General features: G+C 42.8%; 2 protein-coding genes across 3 annotated transcripts; both read right to left on the bottom strand.

Annotated features, from left to right (window-relative positions):
• Window positions 1–97: 97 nt before the first annotated feature.
• Window positions 98–3,521, bottom strand: zgc:55558 (GTPase KRas). Of its 2 annotated transcripts, none has more exons than XM_047571319.1 (5): window positions 3,268–3,521; window positions 3,014–3,126; window positions 1,576–1,754; window positions 739–898; window positions 98–641 (listed from the first exon to the last, which is right to left on the bottom strand). In XM_047571319.1, exons 2-5 carry the CDS (start codon window positions 3,122–3,124, stop codon window positions 528–530), a joined length of 564 nt encoding a protein of 187 aa, XP_047427275.1. In that variant the 5' UTR covers window positions 3,125–3,126; window positions 3,268–3,521; the 3' UTR covers window positions 98–527. The 2 variants fall into 2 exon arrangements, with proteins under 2 accessions (XP_047427275.1, XP_047427274.1); XM_047571318.1 differs by having other exon boundaries at window positions 3,251–3,520.
• A 2,734-nt stretch (window positions 3,522–6,255) lies between these two features.
• Window positions 6,256–20,586, bottom strand: slc17a7a (solute carrier family 17 member 7a). Its single transcript, XM_047571290.1, has 13 exons — window positions 20,528–20,586; window positions 14,796–15,048; window positions 14,598–14,716; window positions 14,395–14,509; window positions 14,235–14,322; window positions 12,985–13,071; window positions 12,747–12,889; window positions 12,500–12,649; window positions 12,278–12,410; window positions 11,952–12,062; window positions 10,486–10,613; window positions 10,345–10,414; window positions 6,256–10,260 (listed from the first exon to the last, which is right to left on the bottom strand). Exons 1-13 carry the CDS (start codon window positions 20,584–20,586, stop codon window positions 9,953–9,955), a joined length of 1,764 nt encoding a protein of 587 aa, XP_047427246.1. The 3' UTR covers window positions 6,256–9,952.
• Window positions 20,587–20,875: the final 289 nt, after the last annotated feature.

Here is a 20,875-nt window from a genome sequence, read left to right as displayed (position 1 = left end):
GTATTCAGCGTCAAAACCTCGTTAACCACGTCTCAGAAATACGCGGCTTCCTCTTTAAAGATCCAGACAGAACGTTATTCGAATCAGACGCAGTCTCTCAGCCTTTCAACACGTGTATGTTTAATGTTGTGATGTTTAACAGCGCTTCTACATTCAGTCCAGGTAACGACAGCGGTTTATTAATGCACAAAAACAGAAACCGTGACACTTTAAATGTGAGGGTGAACATTTTCCTGCAGCGTCGAACCGAGTCCCGAACGCTGGGGTAAACGGGGGGTCAGTAAAGTGCACCTGAAGGCCCTGTTACCGTGGTGATCCTGAAGATGCTGCTAACATGACAACGGATACATGTGAAATGTTTAAACTGAAATACTGAACAAGTCAAAATACATTTTAATAAAAATCTTAAAACGTGATGAAACTAAAAACAAAGAGAAATGTGCTGAATTTAGTCAGGAATTAAAAATAAACTGTCACGCGTGGCCTCGTCTGCCTCTGATTGGACGTCTCCGTGGCGACGGATGCTGCTATAGTATGATGCAGCGTCTCTGAGTGTTCTTCTTGCTCTTCTTGTTGCTGCGGTTGGTCTCCTTGTATTTCCTGATCTCTCGGACTAACGAGTAGAAAGCTTCCTCCACTCCCTGCGACGCAGAAAAAAAAAAAAAACAGGAATGATTCTCACTCAGAGAAAAGAAGAAACATTTAACTTTACGCTTTGAGCATGAAGCGAATCCTGACCTGTCGGGTTTTGGCGGACGTCTCGACGAACGGGACGCCGAACCTCCGGGCCAGTTCTTGGGCGTCGCTGCTCTTCACCGTCCGGGAGCTCAGGTCGCTCTTGTTCCCGACGAGAACCATGGGAACGCTGTCGCTGTCCTTCACCCGGTTGATCTGCTCCCTGAGGAGGAGACACGAGAACCGTCAGAACCGACGGGAACACGGGAGATAGAAGAAACATGGGGACCATGTAGAAAGGTGGTCTCAAGTCTCTGATGGCAGACTGAGTCTGTTTCCACGGAAACCAGGTCAAAGGACGTGATCAGATGTGCGGGTTCACATCAGAACGTCATCACTGACGATGAGGAGCATCACTTCTACCGGAGGAGAAAAGAGAAAGGGAAGACAAAGGAGTAACAGATCTACTTTAATTACAACAAACGAAGAAGTGGGACATGAAAAAAGTCGAATGAGTAGAAGAAGAATGTCGTCCACCGACCAACATGTCTCCACCATCTTCGTTTCCTCCATGTTTGTGTCTCAACCCGTTTATTTATCAAGAGATGCTGAGTAAAGGTTACCATGGTTACCGCCACCAGACGCCCCTCCTCCTCCTCCTCCCTAAGGTTTTTAATCTGATTATTGGACGTATGACGGACGCTTGATGTGTGCAGCTCACGTTTTACTCGTGTTCTGTGTCTGGACGAGTTAAGAACGTGTGAACTCACTCAGCGTAACTGGAGATGTGGCTCACAGATAATTAACGCAGTTCCTGCTAATCAGGAAACTGTTCATGAAGTGTGAGGCCGTCCAAAGCTGCAGAGAGACGAGAAGTTAAAGACGCGTCTACAGACAGACCTGTACAGGTGGACGTCCTCAAACGATTTGATGTTATTGATGGCGAACACGCAGAGGAAGCCCTCCCCCGTCCTCATGTACTGGTCCCTCATGGCGCTGTACTCCTCCTGACCTGCAGTGTCCAGGATGTCCAGCAGACACGTCTCCCCGTCAATCACCACCTGCTTCCTGTACGAGTCCTGCAGAGACACAAGCGTCACCGGCATCACCGCTGCATCGAGTCCCAACAAGTCCTCCAGGGCTGGAGGTTTCCCAGAAAACACCACCAATACTTTTAAGAGACGGTGAATCACAGGATCGACTGGGACAAAGATTTACGACCAATTTAAGAGACAAACTAGTGATAAAGGCTCCGAGTGAGTTCAGCTTCAAACCTGATCTGAGTGTTCAACTAAAGAAACGAATATTTGTCTCTCTCTCCACTAGAGAGGCAGAAAAAGCCCCAAATAGTTTATTAGCTTTAATTTCTTGACTTTTTCTGATTAACCCTTGATGTCCTGGTTCCTCTCAGTGAAGTTTATTGTCATGTGGTTTTCATTGAGCCAATCAGAGAAGATCCAGGAAACATCATCAGGTCTAATCAGGGTCTAATGTGGTCTACAAGGTCCCCCTCTGAACTGGTTTATCAGAACCATGAAGAAGAACAAGTGTCCTAATGTTTCTAATGTGATGATGTTGATGATGTTCTAATGTGACAAATACATGTTTACATTAGTTAAAGGACCAGGAACCAGACATGAGACCAGAACCAAATATGAGACCAGGAACCAGACATGAGACCAGAACCAGATATGAGACCAGAACCAGATATGAGACCAGGAACCAGACATGAGACATTCATTCATCTGGATTAAATACAGGAAAGTTAAAAACTTCTTATGACCTCCACTAAACCTCCGGGGTTTTATTTGAACGCTGTGTATTTGAGGCCTGTGAAGGGTTAAGAAGAAGAATGTAAACAGTCTCGACAGGATTTCTCAGATTTATTTGTTCTTTATCTGCAGCGTCTTCGCTGTGCATGTTTCTGCTCGACCGTTGGAGGAGAAGGTATGTGTGACCACATCCAACCTCCAGCGACCCTCCTGCAGGGATCTGATCTGGTCTGATCTGATCTGATCTGGTCTGATCTGATCTGATCTGATCTGAACTGAGTGAACACTTCCTGGTGGCTTCTCCTTAAATTTCCCTCTTGAATCTCTGCTGCTGAAACTCTCTGCAACACTGAACCAAGACGGTGACGTAAGTTTGTCTCTAAAGGTGTTGCATAATTTTCCAGTTTGACTAACGATTAACCCTTCACATCCAGGTGTGCACGGCCCCTCCCTCAGCACCTTGACCACAGCTGGGACACGGAGTCTCCAGAATGGAAACCTGCTGCACAATGACGCTTTAAACGCAGCATTTATCCCGTTCCTCGTCTTTTTTCCCGTTTGCTCACCTCGATGGTCGGATCATACTCGTCCACGAAGTGGTTCTGGATGAGCTGGATGGTGAGGGCGCTCTTCCCCACACCTCCAGCCCCGACCACCACCAGCTTGTACTCGGTCATACCTGGGGACAGGAGGACGGAGCCAACAGGTGTCACGAGACCGAGCCAGATTTATCACGGACTCCTTTAAACTGTCAGTTTAAAACATTTAAACCGGTTCGGTGTTGAATGTGAAGGTGTTCTTACCTGTGTGTGGACTTTACCTTAGTGAATAAATGAGATTAGCATGCTACATAACGTTAGCCTCGGACCATTTCCTCGTTACAAACTCTTCCACAAGCTCTTCGCGATCCTTCCGCAAAGTACGATTCTGACGAAAAACCACGTGTCAAGATATAAAGTTCAAGACTGTGAAGCTACAAGTTAAAAAATGTAACTTTACGCTATAAATAAATTACGAGCCCGGGGTTCTTCCTACTTATTCTCCATTGTGGTTTGGAAGCGGAGCGACTTCACGTTAATGACCTCGTTAAACAGCCAATCAAATGTCGTCTCGGTAACAGACGTGCTCAGAAAGCCAATCAGAAAGGAGCGCCAGCTCGTAGCCCCGCCCATATGTAGAGAATATATCCAATCATTAACTTTTATGTTCCTCATTGGGCGTGGCCTCCCAGATAGTTTTTTTTCCCTTTTGCGGTTCCTCAGTCAAAGAGTTTAAATTTAAATTTATGAAAACAACATCAGCAAATAAATAAAAAAAAATAAAAATAAATAAAGAAATACAATAAAATGAGAATGTATAAATTGTGTATTATTTATTTGCTGTTAAAATTAAATTTTAAAAAAGTTTTGGGGATAAACCTTATTGGTAAATCTTTATTGTGTTACTTTTAAGGGTTGACTGTTGTTTTTTTTTTTGTTGTTGTTATTGTTTTTATTCTAAAAACCAAAGCCGAATTGTGTTACTACACTAGATAAATACTATGCATCCGTTTCCCTTGTATTTTAGCGCTCCATGTATTTAATATGAATATTTTAATCCTAAATTAGTAGTATTATAAAATGTATTGTTGCAGCCAGTAGTAACAAAAAAAGAAAAAACTACAATAGAAACAGTAGTAATTCCACACAGCACACAAGTAAAAATATTGGTATCATTGTATAACTGAGAAAACTAAAATAAAACAGTTGTTTTGAAAATTAATACATTGTTTCTGATATAACAGCTTCTACGTCATGTGATCTAGTGACTAAAAACCAAAGCCGAATTGTGTAACAACACCGGTAAAATGAGAAATACCTCTCTACTTTCTGTTCTCAGCCGCCGTCTTCTTATAATCATATTTTTATCAAAATTTCAGTTATTTTCTATAGATTTGGTCTACGTGTTCAGAATCACGTCTCATCATTTCTCTCTTGTGGCCACAGTGAGAAACTGCAATTCCACATTAAAGTAGCGTCAATATGGCAACACTTCAATTCTTTCCAAAGAATCTATTAAACTCTGTGTAAAGACGAAACGGAAGTAGAAATGAGTAGAAATAGCTCTAATCATTACGATTAATGATCAGTTACTGAGGGACACTAGATGTTTTGGGTTATATTTGATTATATATCATAAACAGGTTTCTCTTATTCATTTATAATTATTCATATGTTGTTTTTTATGGGAAATCTTCATATTCAATAATATATATATATATATTTTATTTATTTATTTATTTTTTTTTAAATCTTCCTTTTTAGCTTCCATGTCATGTGACCCAGTGACTCCAAATCGAAGCCGAGTTGTGTCAAAACGCTGGACAGTCGGGTAAGACACAACTCTTTTCATTGTGGTTTCTTCTTCTATTGTATTTGCAAAAGCTTCATAGTTTTTAAACATCTTCTATTTGACTTGTGCCAATGATTTTAGACGGTGTGGTCCATAGACTGAAAATAAAGATCAACTGCTCCTCGAAGGTGATTTTAAAATTCAAACAGCACAGAAATTGTAAAATGCAATGAAAGCAGTTTCTCTCCTACTAATCTTACAATATGAGGATTTAAAATATTCAACCTGCTCTCAGGTGAGAGGATTTTAGTTTATCAGTGTTTAGCACCGGGTTGTCAAACATACGGCCTGGGGGCCAAAACGGGCCGGGAAGAGGGTTCAATCTGACCCACAAGGTGAATTTACACGTGTGAAAGTTACATATAATATTTATATACGGTCTATGTTAGAGGCGTGGTGTCCATATTTATATACAGTCTATGTTAGAGGCGTGGTGTCCATATTTATATACAGTCTATGTTAGAGGCGTGGTGTCCATATTTATATACAGTCTATGTTAGAGGCGTGGTGTCCATATTTATATACAGTCTATGTTAGAGGCGTGGTGTCCATATTTATATACAGTCTATGTTAGAGGCGTGGTGTCCATATTTATATACGGTCTATGGTTCTTAGTCTGTTAAAACGTCTTGTAGATGATCAGTGCTACTTCACAGTGCAGTTGAAAGTGAACTATTTTGTTCCTTTTAATAGTTTATTCTCACGAAGACAGAAAAATAGCTTAAAGATTAAAAAATGCTGGAAATCCATGAAGTTTTACTTTTATTTTATTTATTTATTTTTTTTTTACTTTTTTAGCAACTTTAGTCTGAGTTCAGAATCATGTGTCTTTGACGCCCTCTTGTGGTCGAAGCGGGGTCCTGCAGTACTACAGTAAATCCGTCAAGTAGCTGTAGATATAATAAATGAAATTGACATACAAAGATAAAAAGGAAGGAAACAGGAGCAGAAACTGTTGTAAATTATGATGAAATGATTGTAGAAATCACAAGTGGACCTAAATATTGCAATAAACTACGATAAATGCATTTTCAGTGAATAATTTATGGATGTTGTTGGTTAACATTTAATTCTAAATTGTAAATGTTTGATGATGCTGCTCTGCACTGGACCCACGCCCCACCCCTCTCCTCCCCCTCTCCTCCCCCTGTCCTCCCCCTGTCCTCCCCCAGCCTCGCCTCCCTCGCCTCCCTCGCCTCCCTCGCCTGTGACGTCCATGTTTCTCCCTCATTCTCCCACTGAGTGCATCTGCTCTCCCATCTAATCTTTGCCTAAAATCACAGTTAATCCTGCCTCCATCTGTCCGCACAGAAACACACGGAGCACCAGCGTTGTGCTCGTGATGTAAAATAATTCACCACTCGTTTAATTCACGCATCATCACGTGCACATGATAAATCCTGACGGCACGCTCCTGTTGAAATGGTAACATCATCTTAAATTTTATTATACACAAGGTTATCTCACATGTACATTTTTTTTATACATAAAATATCTTCCAAGTTTTGAGATATTTTCGTTTCTTTCATTTTTATTTTTTTTATTTATTGCACACCCACCATTTAACCACACGTTGCATCAAGAGGGAGGAGGACAACATCAGAACGGCCATAAACTGAGACAAAGAAGATTAAAGAGACACCGATACGACACTTAGAAATGAAACTGTTCACAGGAAGAGTCATTCATGGCTCGCTTCAAACAAACTGGTGATTTTCACTCTTTAAAATAATTCAGTGACGTCACGTTTCACTGTTAAAACCCTCATCTGAACTTAATGCGTCTTTTTTTTTTTTTTTAACATTCCAGCAGTTTCTCTCAAATTTGATCTGAAAAAGATATTTAGAATAAACGTGTGTGTGTGTGTGTTCATGTTGTTTCACGTGCAGCTGCAAAAGACTTGAGTCAGAGGAACTCCATTACCCAGCAGCCAGTGCATGGGCACTAGCATGGACACTAGCATGGAGGTAGAAAAACAAGATGAACCAAAGCTGGAATCAATGAGGACAGAAAGACATGTGGACACATCTTGGTCATCTCCTCCTCCTTCTTCTTCTTCTACTGTTCTATTTCCAGTAGAAGTGAATCTCCACAGCAGAAGAACCTCAGACTTGAGCTTTTGTTCGTGTTTGGATGTGAAATGTTTCGTCTCTGATCAGACCGGATGGTGAGTTTTAGTTTCACTCATGAAGAGAAACAAATGAGACGAGGTCGATTTTTTTTTTCCATCATGCACTTTGAGAATAAAGTCATCGTTTTGAGGCACACGTGAAAAGGTGAAACTTTAGCTTTAGTAGCAAAGAAATACTTTATCTTTTAATAGATAATGTGAAGTCACACGCACTGAAATTAAGTTTTATTTACAGCAAGAAACAATTCAATTCAATGACAGGGAAGGGGGTTATAATTTAATCAACTTAAAAAAGAAGAAGAAGAAGACAAGTTAAAGTCTTAAATACTGGGGTCATAGTAAGTTTAGTCAGGACGGGGCTGCAAATGTTTGAAGCTCTGTTAGTTTCTGTTTTCATTTATTGATAAATAAGTGAGAAAAGGGCAGATTTATACGAGTTTAGGACACTAGTTTTTGGTAGTTTTCCCTTTTTGCTTTTAACTGTATTTCTTTACTGTCTGAAATAAATAAATTTATTCATTTAACGCAGTGTTGTTCTCAGTTTCAGGACTTTGAAGAGACTGAACCCAAACCTGAGAGAAACCACACAAGCTTCATGCAAGATAAGTATAGAAACTAATAGAAATAAGTAAATAAAATCATAAATAATGGAGGCCCTAACACTCTTCATCACTTCATCACTTCATCTAACTGCCTGCACGGCATTTTGTAGAAACAGTCACATGCTCTGTGTGTTACAGTCTCAAAATATCCACTTTATCATCGACATTATATCTGTACGTTTTTCTCAAAGTGCATAATGAAAAATAAATCAAGCTCTGGCCCTGACATCTTAGCACGGAGACGTAGCCGCTGAGTCTCTGTTCGCTCTGTTCCTGGTTCACTGGGCTGTAGCTGCATGAAATCAGAGGCCGGTGTGTGAGTCTGGGTGTAAAGAGCTTCTCATTAAAACACGCTCAGCGCACAACGCACAACGCACAACGCTGCAGCACCTGCACCCAACACCACAGCACGACAACCAACCGCCACACACTGACACACACCGACACACACCGACACACACCGAGGGCCCAGGAGAAGACACCATGTCCCGTCTGAAACTGCTTCAGGTCTGTGTGCAAAGTCAAGACTTCAGGAAAAAGAACTGGAACGTATCTCGTCTTCCTCCCACTGGTTAAACCGACTCTCGTGTCACAGGGACACGGGCGGCGCCATCTTGTTTCAGTTCATCAATGACCCGCCCACAATTCCTTTAGACTCTCTGGTGATTGGTTACTAATGTAAGTTATATATATATTTTATTTTTTACCTACTCTCATGTTTCCACAGGACGTTGCCAATTGGCACCTGTCAATCTTGATGATGTCACTTCCTGTTTTATTGATAGCACCATATAACTATAGCGAAACGTACGTTAGCGTTACATTAACCGCTTAAAATGACAGTAACGTCCTTTAGTGTTTAAGTTTAGATAAGTTTAGATTAGATACATGCTTTATTTAGCCCCGCCCACTAACGTGGAGGGGGCGGGGCTTATATGACCTATAGTGCAGTCAGCCACCAGGGGGAGCTCCACATTATTCGTCTTCACTTCCACATGCAGGTTTATTTTAGTTCTCGTTATTTTACGTCGTCAACTATCAGATGTTCAGTCGGAGACGAGAGACATTGTTCATAGTTTTAAGTTTTAAAGTTGAGGCTCCAACAGAAACTAAACGAACGCACATGAACACACACACACACACCTGTGTTTCTATCTTTATGAGGACTGACACTGATATAATGCATTACCTGGCCCCTGACCCGTGACCTTAAAACCACCTGTAAACGCTGTGGGGCCCAGAGAGAACACCCACTCATGACCAGGGACGTAACGAAGCATCATGACACGATTCAATCAGCCGAGATGAAAAATAAGTCGCGATGCCCTTTTTAGGCATCAGGGGGCGTAGTCTGGTTTTGAGTTCAGTTGATTGACACCGTTTGTCAGCGTCAGGTTTTCAGGACGAGATATTCTGTAAATCCCAAATTATAAACACATGCAACCTTTAAGTTGTTTATTTGAAGAGATTTTGTTTCTCATTTAGTTATTATGATGTGGGATTTTTTTTTAAATGCATTTTTTTATTTTGTTGTCGAGATAAAGTATAATTTCAGTTGCATTTTTAAGAAGAGGACACACACTACAGGCCACAAGCTTGGAAAGTGAAGGGAAAAGCTTAAAGTGAATAATGCAAACTGTGATTTCTTTTTTTCCTTTTGCATTCAAGACAAATTTTCTCGACCATAAAACTAAGCCCTTCGTTTCTTTTTCCGACATTTATTCAGTGATGTTATGGTGACATTAATGTTCACCTGAAGGTAACTGAGGAGCATGGTTCATATCAACAAAAGCAAAGTGTGATCCTGCAGTAAATACATAGAACTCATGCTGGTTTGTTTCAGAAAGGCATCGTGAACAGAAACTTGTTTCTTCCAGACTTTTGGCCTGTAATGTGTGCGCTGCATTGCACATTTAACGCTACCTCTGAGAAATAAAAAGGATTCTCTTTAATTTAAGAGAAAATATAATTTGTAGTTTATATATATATATAAACATATGTGTTTTTTGAGTGTGCATTCATTCATAGTTTGTGTTTTGAAGTTCCATCCTAACCCAGAAATGTATTTTTTTTTCTGAGAAATAATTTCAGTAATAATTTAAAATCATTTTATCGTTACATCCTCACTCCACTGACCAATCACGGACCAGGGTCAGGGTTAGGAAGTCTTGTTGTTTTGTAAATGAATTCTGGTTGTGTTTCCATGTATGTTTAACCCACTGCATGCACATGCCTACACACACACACACACGCACACACACACACTCTCACACACACACACACTGGACTGAATCCGATGCATACTCTGTAGATGTGGTACTAAAGCACACAGCAGGTCCGTTCAGTGGCTCTTTCCAAAAACAATCGTTCTTCTTCTTCTTCTATGTCAGCTTCTGCTCCTTCTCGCCTCCGTACATGTAGGAGTTGTATCCCGGTGGCTGAACATACTCCTCAGACTTATCCCAGTCTGTCACCCAGCCTCCTCCTCCGCCTCCTCCTCCTCCTCCGTCTCCGCCTCCTCCCCCGTTGGAGCCGACCACCGGTTGGCTCATGGCCCCGTACTGCCCGCCCCCTCGGTACATCTCCTCCGTCTCATTGGCCAGTTCGTCCTCGTTGATTATTCCACACTTCTCCTCGCTCAAGTCCTCGATGTCGGCCCACGGCTGCTTTTCACCCGACGCAAACAGTCCTGCAGAAAAACAAAAACAAAAAAAAAACAAAATCAAACTTTGACACGACTCAGGGTTTCTTTCTGAAGCCGTCAGAGTCCTACCGTAGAAAATCACTCCTCCATAGTGGACGACGGAGGCTATGAGGAAGACGCCCTGCCACTCCTCACGAGTCTGAAAGCAAACAGCACAAAATGTAACGTCTGATGGAACAACGAACGGAGGCGAGTGAAGGGAAGCGTCACCTTGTGTTTGGTCATGGCGCCCACTATGAGAGGACACACCATGCCCGATAACGTCCCCACCCCGTTGGAGATGCCCATCAGGATGCTGGCGTATCGAGGAGCGATGTCCAGGTGGTTGACGTTAAACCCTGAGAGGAAGCGGACAGAGATTTACTCTCAGGAAGCAAAATGTTTATCTGGAGTCTGGATGGAACTGATTCTGCTCCAGTGAAGATCTGATGGGTCCATGAAATAGTTTAGAACAAAAGATAGTTTAGATAGAGAACTTGATCAACTTGATCATCATTCCATCCAAACATCCATCCATCCATCCATCCAAACATCCAAACATCCAAACATCCATCCAAACATCCATCCATCCAGACATTCATCATTCCATCCAAACATCCATCCATCCATCCATCCAAACATCCATCAATTACTCTCATGGAGCAAAATTTTCATCTGGAACTCGATCGAAACATCCATCTGCTCCAGGAAATCTGATCAGTCCATCAAAATCAGAACAACAAAATTTAGATAAAACTATCATCGAACATCATCCAATCCAAACATCCATCCATAACAATCCCATCCATCCATCCATCCATCCATCCAAGACATTCACATCCATCCCATCCATCCATCCATCCATCCATACATCCATCCATCATCCATATCCATCCATCCATCCATCCATCCATCCATCCATCCATCCATCCAGACATTCATCATTCCATCCAAACATCCATCCATCCATCCAAACATCCAAACATCCAAACATCCATCCATCCATCCATCCATCCATCCATCCATCCATCAAAACATCCATCCATCCATCCAAACATCCAAACATCCATCCATCCATCCATCCATCCATCCATCCATCCATCCATCCATCCAAACATCCATCCATCCATCCATCCATCCATCCATCCATCCATCCATCCATCCACGAGGCTGAACGCTTTAAACATGGACGTAGCTTCAGATTAATCTGGTAGCACAAGAAAAAAAAGTATGAATGAATAAAGAATGAATGAATAAAGAATGAATGAATGAATGAATGAATGTCATGGCCAAGAGAGGCCGGCTCTGTACCACAGTCTGTAGCTCCTCCCAGCTTCCTAGCTTCACAGCTAACATTAGCTCTTCTTAGCTTCACAGCTAACAGTAGCTCTTCCCAGCTTCACAGCTAACAGTAGCTCTTCTTAGCTTCACAGCTAACAGTAGCTCTTCCTAGCTTTAAAGCTAACAGTAGCTCTTCCTAGCTTCACAGCTAACAGTAGCTCTTCCTAGCTTCCTAGCCTGTTTCAGGTGCAGAACGTTATGTACCAGCTGGTTGTTGGCTGTCACCTTTGTGGTGCATTCAAGTGCAACTTTTTAGTCCAGACACAAAGAGGTTTTATTCGCAGCGTTTTCTAAAATGTCGATCTGTTCCTTCGAAGTATAAACTCTGACTGAATCGTGTTTGGAACATAACTCACCTGAGATAGCGAATCCACTGAAGCCCACAGCGAGGACCAGGAAGGAAATGGCCATACCTTTAGTGTGAGAGTAACCGACCACCAGCAGGAGAGTGGCCTCCATCCCAAAACCTGAAACACGTCATCGGAAACAAACACGTGTAAACGTTATGCAGCAGGCTCTTCTGACATATTCATATGACTCTAACATATTTATTTTTTTTATCATTGCTTATTAAATGCTATAGATGCCATCACGCAGTTGCGTTCCCATCAATGCGTACAAACTGGAAAATAAGCTGAATCTGAATTTCGTCACAGCTTCGTCTCACGTTTGACCGTCTCACCTCCACAGTTCATGAGCTTCCTGACGTTGGTGGTGGACATCAGGTTGTGGGTTCTCAGATAGTCGGCCAACTGGCCTCCGATAGGCACAATGATCGTCATCACCAGATGGGGCAAAGCTGACACCATGCCCACCTGAAAGAGAGGAACACGGAGAAGGATGAACGATGGATGAACTGTGAGTCCAGGAACAGATTTCAGATTTACAGACGCTATGATCCGACCTTGCTGATCTCAAAGCCAAAGACTTCTTCAAAGTACGCCGGCTGACTGATGAGCAGCAGGTAGAAGGTCCAGCTCCTGCAGAAGTTTGCCACGATGATGGCGTAGACCGGCATGGAGGTGAAGAAGTGTCTCCAGGGGGTTTTAAATTTCTGCCACACACGGAATTCAGATGTACTCACTACATGTCTATAAGAGAAGCTGCATTTACTTAACACATTTTCATTTTTAATTTCTGAATTCACGTACATGGAGAGGATCGAGGAACGATGCCGACTCTCCGATTGCTTCCTCGATGTATTTCCTCTCCTCCGGTGTGATGGTGGGATGAGCTGCAGGACTCTCGTACGACACCAAAATCCAGAATAAATACCAGAATATCCCAAAACTGCCTGGGAGAGGAAGAGAGAAGGAGGAATGAAGAGGTGCAACTCTAACGTCCTCCCACTTTGATTTGAATTCTGCAGAATGAACTAAAGAAACCAACCATAGACATAAAATACTGAAGGCCACCCAGTGTATTGCACCAGTATCCCAGCTAAAGGCATGGCCACCACTGCTCCTGCATAGGATCCTGAGAACAAGACACGAAGGAAAACAACAAATCATTTGCTTTCTACCTTCATCAGATGATGAAGATGATGATGTCAGTACAGTGATTGTGCAGTGGCTGTGGAAGTAAAATTGTAGCAGCTTTCTGCAGATATTCTTTAATCTCAAGCTTTAACTGTGACAATAAAAAATAAGAAAATGATGGAACTTTCTCAGTTTCAGAACCTGCATCAAAAAGTCAGTAATGAAGTTTAGTCTGTCAAATTGTGGATTCTCAATTGAATCAGTAAGGATATACTTGGTCTCAGTGGTTTCTCACATCACATCACTGTCTGATAAGCTGCTCTAATACTGTATTTAAACCACTGAAATCACCAGATAGAAAACCTTTCAGATTCCATCACCGTCACATTCTGAAGAAGTATTATTTGTTTATTCAAAACAAGTAGAAGCAAAGTCCATATATGATCCTGACCCTTCTTAACAATATCAATCAAATTTAACGTCTTATTAAGCATGATAAACTCAACTTTGCAAATATCATTAATATATAAAATGAATCATTTTGGCCCTAAGACTGACCCCAGGGGGACACCACAGGTAATATTTAAATTCTTAGACTTGTGTTGATCCATCTGCACAAATTGAGGCCTGTTTTTAATGTAGCTCTTCATTTTTTTTACCTAATACCTTATGATTAATTGTGTTGAAGCCTTCTTCAAGTTAACAAAAACTCGTATAGCGTATTCCTTGTTCTTTGTACAGTTTGTCAGGTTTAAGTTTAAACTGCTGAGTTGGGAAACTCACCTCAATATCTACAGAAGCATCGGTCTAGGTTATAAGATCGTGCACGGTTCTGCTCCTCCGCTATCTGGTTTCATACATTTTAAATCTACGACTATAAGAACCACCAGAGATGCAACAATGAGAAAAACTGCAGCGTCACATCAGTGGAATAGAGTCACAATGTGTTAGAGAGTCCTCATCATAGCACTGGTTTAAAGTTAACAAAGCAAAGGAAAAGCTTGTTTAACCCCAAATATGTGAGCACTGATCGAGTGTGTATTCATTTTATTCTTATTGTTGAAGATAAAGGACGTTTTTCTTGTTCCCTTGTGTAAGAATTAGCCTTTCAGCTAACTCAGATGTATTTACATTGTCCCTCTCAAATGAAGAAACATTTACCGCAGAAGGCCGTTGTTGCTAACCGACTTCTCTCCAGAGGAGGCGCCCACTTGGCCCAGATGCCGTGGCAGGCCGGGTACGACACCCCCTGAAGGACAGAGCGAGGTCAGCTACAGACTCATGTTCTACAGAGCACCCGGTTAGCGGAGGCGTACTGTACCTCCACAAGGCCCTGGCATATCCTGACCAGGATGACACAGCTGTAATGGCAGCGGGCGGCAGATGGAATCAGCATGTTGAGTGTGGATGTGGCCACTATGGCAAAGCCAAACACTCTTAGACACACAAGGGACAAAGCAGACGCAGCGTCAGAGACTGTTTAGAGGATGTGGTGTTAACTTTGGTAAATGTGAAGACGTTTACCTGTTTGCTGCAAACTTTTGACATATAAAGCCACCGGGGATCTGTGTGACGATGTAGCCCCAGAAGAAGGAGCCGTGGATCATCCCCACCGTCTCCGGGTCCCAGGTGAACTGTGCAGCCTGGACAGAAGCAGATACGTGACTTAACTCTCAGAGTCGCCCCAGTTTGATTCTGTTTCTTTTCCACGCTGCTGCTCACCACCAGGACTTCCTTGTTGCCCCTGTAGACGGTGTGGTCATTGACCATGCTGACGATGGCCACGCCGAGGTTGCACCGGATACCGAAGGAGATGCAGAAGCCCAGGCCGGACAGGATGGCGATGATGTAGCGCCGGGGCAAGCCGAAGCAGGTGCAGTCCACCACGGGCAGCTCCTTCTCCTCCACCAGCTCAGGACGGCCCTCTGCAGACAACTCAATGGTTTCTCCATTCTGCTGCCGTTTCTCAATCAGCCTGAGAGGGAGACACCGACAGGAAGTGATGAAACGTGTCAGAACTCCAGTGTTATGATGCTAGAAACCGACACCTCCAAGAGTTTCCAAGATGGCCGCCCGTGTGTAAACTGTGATTAGAAGCTCCGGTAATATTCCGTTTATCAGCTCTTCTGATAAGTTTTTGTTACATTAAACAGTTGTACAAACAGGATTTTTCCACATACAGTGTAATTTTTCATAGTGTAGTTTTTCCTGCGTTATACGGGAACCACCATCGTGGTAAACTGGGATTAATGTCACAATATTTTTTCTACATTTAAATTAATCAATTAAAATTTATGTTTTTATTTTTTATATGTTTTATAATTAAAAAAAAAAAATATATATATATTTCTAACTTTTCCTTGTAGCTGGTGGAAGTAGAGCAGAGCGTAGGATTAATTAAATGAAAATGAGAGTATGGAGGAAGTGTGGGCGTGGCAACAGAATTGTGGCTCCGCCCTCAGACCGCACTGATCAGACTCTGACTCCCTCAACCCTGTAACAGAAACAGCTTCCTCCCTGTTGCTGTCACACAGTTGAACAAGTTATAGAAATATTTTGCACATAACTATTTTTATTTTATTTTCAAGTTTAGTCCATATTTATATACAGTCTATGGAGGAGACGTGTTTAGTCCATATTTATATACAGTCTATGGTTTAAACTACAGCAAAAGTTTGCATCGATGCAGTGACTTAGAAAAAGCTGAAGAATATTTAATGAATGTGATTCTGTCTTTTTCCTTTTTAGAGATGTATGAGTAATATTTTCAGTTGAGGTGAGATGGATTGTTGGATGCTTTAACATGCTTCATGCTGTGTCTGACTCATTGTGTTCCAGGCTGTAGAGGCAGCTGTCACCAGCCGAGGAGTTTCTTAGTACCACACTAGTGACCTCCCCACAGTGTTAATCTGTAAACTCTCTGGTCTCTGCAGCTAATTTCTCAATGTTCTCACCAGTTTAAATTATATAACGTTTGATGTAAAGTTCTGCAGAATTAAGGAGGGCGTGGCTTCTTTGATTGATCCTCACAGGTAGCTAGCTAGCTAGCTTTAGCCCCAGCTCCACCTCTTTGATCCCAGACAGTCAGTGGTTTGATGAAGCAGAACGAACACAAAGCTGCACCAAAGCTTCATATGAGTCAGTTGTGTCCACAACATTATTTTAAATCTCTTAAATCGCCCGACTCTATTGACGAGAAGCTGAGCTTCATATTTTAGCTTTTTAACTGCCAGAACTAAACGACAGCAGTGATCAGTAACTCTCCTGTGTTCTGTGAGGTAAAATTACTGTTCACTTCACTGCGCCACTTCTATTTTTTTCCACAGGAGTCCAACAGAGAAGTCAGAAGAGCGACCATCTGTGTTTTACAGCCTCCATATTCTCAGAGAGACACACATGCAGCAGACTGAGGTGAGCTATCGCTGCTTGTTTAATGAGACATGCAGACACAGTTTCCACGTTACAGTACATATATATATAGATCTTTAATGTGTTGACAACAAAGCAGCGTTGTGTCTGGTCTAGATGGAGGAGACCAACGGGACGAGGACGGGTCACACTTAAAAAAAAGAAACTCACTCAAAGTCCAAGATTCACACACCAGCAAAGAAAGAGCGACTCTGACTCTGCTCAATTATTCATGTGTTTCTGACTCAGATAAATAATTCACTCTGGCTTTTACACCATAATCTGTCACTATCTATCTGTTATCTGGTGCAAACTCCTCGTTGTGGTCGAGGATTTGACTCGATGCACAAACGGAGCAAACAACCAGAATAACGACGTGGAAAGGAAACGTGCATCCATCGTGAAACACAATGCACGGTAGGAAAAGGACCGAAGCAATGCTCTGAATTTGTCAGAGATTACCGAGGCTGCGTCCTCTCTCTTAATCTGTCACAACATTCAGATTAGGATTACGAAAATGATTTACTTCCGGAAATGAATATGGAGGAGCAGAGTGGCTCCGTGTGTCCACCACAGCGCTGGGTTCGTGCAGTGGCTCAAACTGTTTAACGGTAACATTTGTGAATATTGACCCGTCCTGCAGAGTCAGACTGAAGGAGCGTTCGGTGCTGACTGGGCCTCGACTCCACGGCTGCAGGAGGATCCTCATTAAACCTCCAGACAGATTGCAGCTTGACACCTCCACATATGCTACGAGCTAACGAGGCTAGCCCTCAGCAGAAAGTGGTTATTAATTACTTTTTACCAAAGGGCAAAGAAGAGGAAGAGGGTGAATTAACATAGCTGAGTAGTAGGTGGAGTCAGTGAAGGAGTTTTAACATACAAACTAAAATGATGAGAAATAAATAAATTAAAAGTCCACGCTGACGTGTGAGGAGAGGACGAGCCTCGACGTGTGAGCTTCCAGCTGATGGAGCTTCCTCTCGTTAGCGTAGCGAGGATCTGATTGGTCTCAGCTGGCAGCGGTTAATGAGCGGGGGAGCGTGAGGAGAGACCCCCCCCCCCCCGGCTCTCTGAAACATCCTGAAACAGATCAACGCGTTCACCTGAGCACGAACAAGTTCAACCTGCAGCTCAAACAAGCATCTGATCTCATCTCCACGTTTAATAAGTCACTGACTCGTCCGTTTAGTTGTTATTTAAAACCCTCTAAGAGAATTTTATTATTATTTATATTAACTATTAAATATTAGAAAGTTCTTAAGATTCCGATTTTGTGAGTTTTTCCACTTTTTCCAATAATTCCTCTTCATTGATGAAGTAACATGTGACGCCCACGTGCTGCTCGCTGACCTGGGACCTTTGTTAGACTGTATTAAATTCACAGAGTAATCCTCTCGTATGAGGATGAGAGTGAGAGAGGAGGAGAGAGGGAGGGAGGGGGTAAAATTATTATATAACGCCAGACAACCTGCTCCGTACTCATTTCATTCTCCATTTTGTTCCACGGTTTGTTTAAATTTTGTGCTTATTGCTCCTTTCCTTCCTTCCTTTATTCTTTCTACCTTCCTTCCTTCGTGACACTCTCCCCCTCCCTGAAGTGAACAGATTGGGTCTCGGTGGGACGCTGTCACCCAGGGAGACTCCGTCCTCCCCATCCTGTCACACCACTGTTCTCCTCTTTCTCCCGTGGACACAAACACTCGATGCTGAACAGCCCCACGTGTGTGTGACCTTCATATCGTCTAAACGCAGTAAAACTCAATCACCGCGCTGATGCTCCAGCTTCGTTTACCAGGTCTGGACCGATCTGAAGCTGATCTGCCCGGGACGCTGAGTGTTTCACAGACCTGTGCACGTGAGAGCACGTCAACGGAAAAGAGACGGGGAACGGAGGCGTAGCATCGAGGCTGAGCGCCTCCTGAAGAGTCTGCAGCTTTAACACGTTTAACTTTATCACATCAGTCACTTATTCAACCTGAAATATCAACCGCTGCAGAAACTTAATGAGATCTGCTGGAGACAGAAGAAGAGAAGCCCCGTGGAGCAGATACGTGATTTATTCATTTAGTTTAGTAGTTTACTCCACCGCCCTCCATCTGATTTATGACTGAACTGGTCACATGACACAGTTTTACTCAGATTATCGGTGGAATTATTCTAAACGTGTTACAACATTGAGAGTAAAACTCTTCTCTGTTTGTAGTAGGACATCAGCTGGTGGCTGTAGGTCTCGTCTGCATTGTGTGAATATTTTATCCGGGCCACTCCTGAGATGACAGTGGAAGGTGGTCACAGAGAAATGCACTCTGCTGCAAGTGAAACAGATTAAAAATGGATTACAGTCGTATTCTGTGGCGCTCACGTGAAGCCAAGCCCTCCTCTACACGCACAACGCTTCCAGTTCAGCTGAACGTCTCCAGATAAATAACCTTTACACGCGACCAACGTGCTGACGATGACTCAGTCTGAGAATATTTTACATCCACTAAACCATTTTTGGGGCCTGGACGTGAAAAAGTGAGAGTGAAGCTGCAGACTGCTCCTGACCTTACAGCGCTGAAGTTTGTGCTTACAGAGTTTAATATAGAAACAGGAGACGCATTCTGATGGAGAAAGTGTTTAAATAATAGATGAAGTCCCGGCTGCTTTCGTCGGGAGGGATCACGCTTTAGTCTGGAGGTGGTGAGGCTGCACCCAGACCTTCACGCACACGTCTGAACATCTCTTTCCAGCCTTCACTCACACGTAAAACAAAGAGGTCACGAGCTAAGCTGCAGAAACGCCACTAAAACCAATCTGAATCCAATCCAGCATCAGCACCAGTGAAACAGAACAGGCCTGAGATTTGCATGATGTTAATCTGGGAGACCCCAATAGGACGAAAGTTGCCCGTGCTGGAGTTTGAATGGAGGGAGGAGGAGGAGGAGGAGGAGGAGGAGGAGGAGGAAGTGACATGGTCCGGGATGGGATGAGTGGGAGGGGAGAGTTCAGGGATTTGCATGGCTCGACAGCTGGACTGAAAAACAGGCTATTTCAGGACAGGATTTATACGTTTGGTTGCTACCTCAAATCCTGAGAGAGTGAAAGCTTAACGCCGTTCTATCAGTGTCTTTAATCTCCCTTTTTACTGAAATATTGTCAGCACACCGGTCCGCGCTGCAGCTTTTCTGCCCCACTTCATTCACACACATTCATGATTAAAGACGACGGTTACAGATGCTGATGTTTTATGTGAACATGGTGGAAAAGCCGGTTTGTTCAAACCTGCACGGATCAGTTTAACATTTAGTTTAATTCACTGTTTTCATTTTATCATTTAAGATCAAAATGACAGAAATTAGTTAAATCAAAATGTCCCTCACGTTTTCATGTAACCTCAGGAAACTGCTGCTCTGGTCCCAATAACTGTCACCAAGCAAAGATTTAAAGTTTCCAATCCTCAAGTATGAAAATAACTGGTTAAGGTGGAAAAGTGTCTTTAAGTAAAGTCACTAAAAACTAAAATGTTTGGATTATTCCCCAAAAATAAATCAGATTAGGATTTACAAATATCACCCAGATAGATAGATAGATAGATAGATAGATAGATCCAGGTCGTGCCAATAACGCACGGAACCATTATGTAACCATCCATCTTCTCCACTTTAACCTTCTCTCCATAAACTGAAATCGTTTTCTAGTCCAGTCTTTTCCGACATCACTTCTTATTGCTTTCAACAAAATTCAAACAAACAAATATTTTCTCCGTTATTTTTCCTCCGTGTCGAACCGACGGTTCTGCTGCGTAAAGCGTTTTTTTTTTCTTTTCTTTCCACCAGCACCCAAATAAAAACCTACTAAAGAAACTTTTCCTCCAGGACAAAGTCCCTGGTAGGAGGACAGAGGAGAGGGGACAGGATGGGGACAGGATGGGGACAGGATGGGGGACCCGCAGCACGACGCGTGAGCGCAGAAACAAAAACGCGTAAAAAGCATCTCGGGTCAGAATCAGAGACTCTCAGAGACTCTGGAATCTTTACAGCAGAACTAACAGAAGTCAGTACCTGTGAATTTTCCCCAGTAGTTTACCGCTGCGCCTTAAACTTCTTGGTCGGATCTCCATCCATTGCAGCTCTTGGACCCCCGGTGGTTGCCGACATGTCCGTTTGCCCTCTGTCCTGCATCCGGATGGTAACAAAGTGCCCTACCCTCATACTCTCTCTTCTCTCTCTCTTCTTTCTACTTCTCTCTCTCTCTCTCTCCCTCTCTCTCTCTCTCCCTCCCTCTCTCTATCTCTCTCTCTCCATCCCAGCCTCCGGTTCTCATCCAGATTGGCTGCAGACAGGTGGAGGCCTTTGAGAGGCACCGAAAAAAAAAATCAACTTTACGTCTTTAAATGAAGGAATAATTGT

The sequence above is a fragment of the Mugil cephalus genome, chromosome 20 (assembly GCF_022458985.1).
Source record: "Mugil cephalus isolate CIBA_MC_2020 chromosome 20, CIBA_Mcephalus_1.1, whole genome shotgun sequence".
NCBI lineage: Eukaryota > Metazoa > Chordata > Actinopteri > Mugiliformes > Mugilidae > Mugil > Mugil cephalus.
Note: the sequence above shows the minus strand (reverse complement) of the source record. Positions and strands in the feature narration are given on the sequence as shown.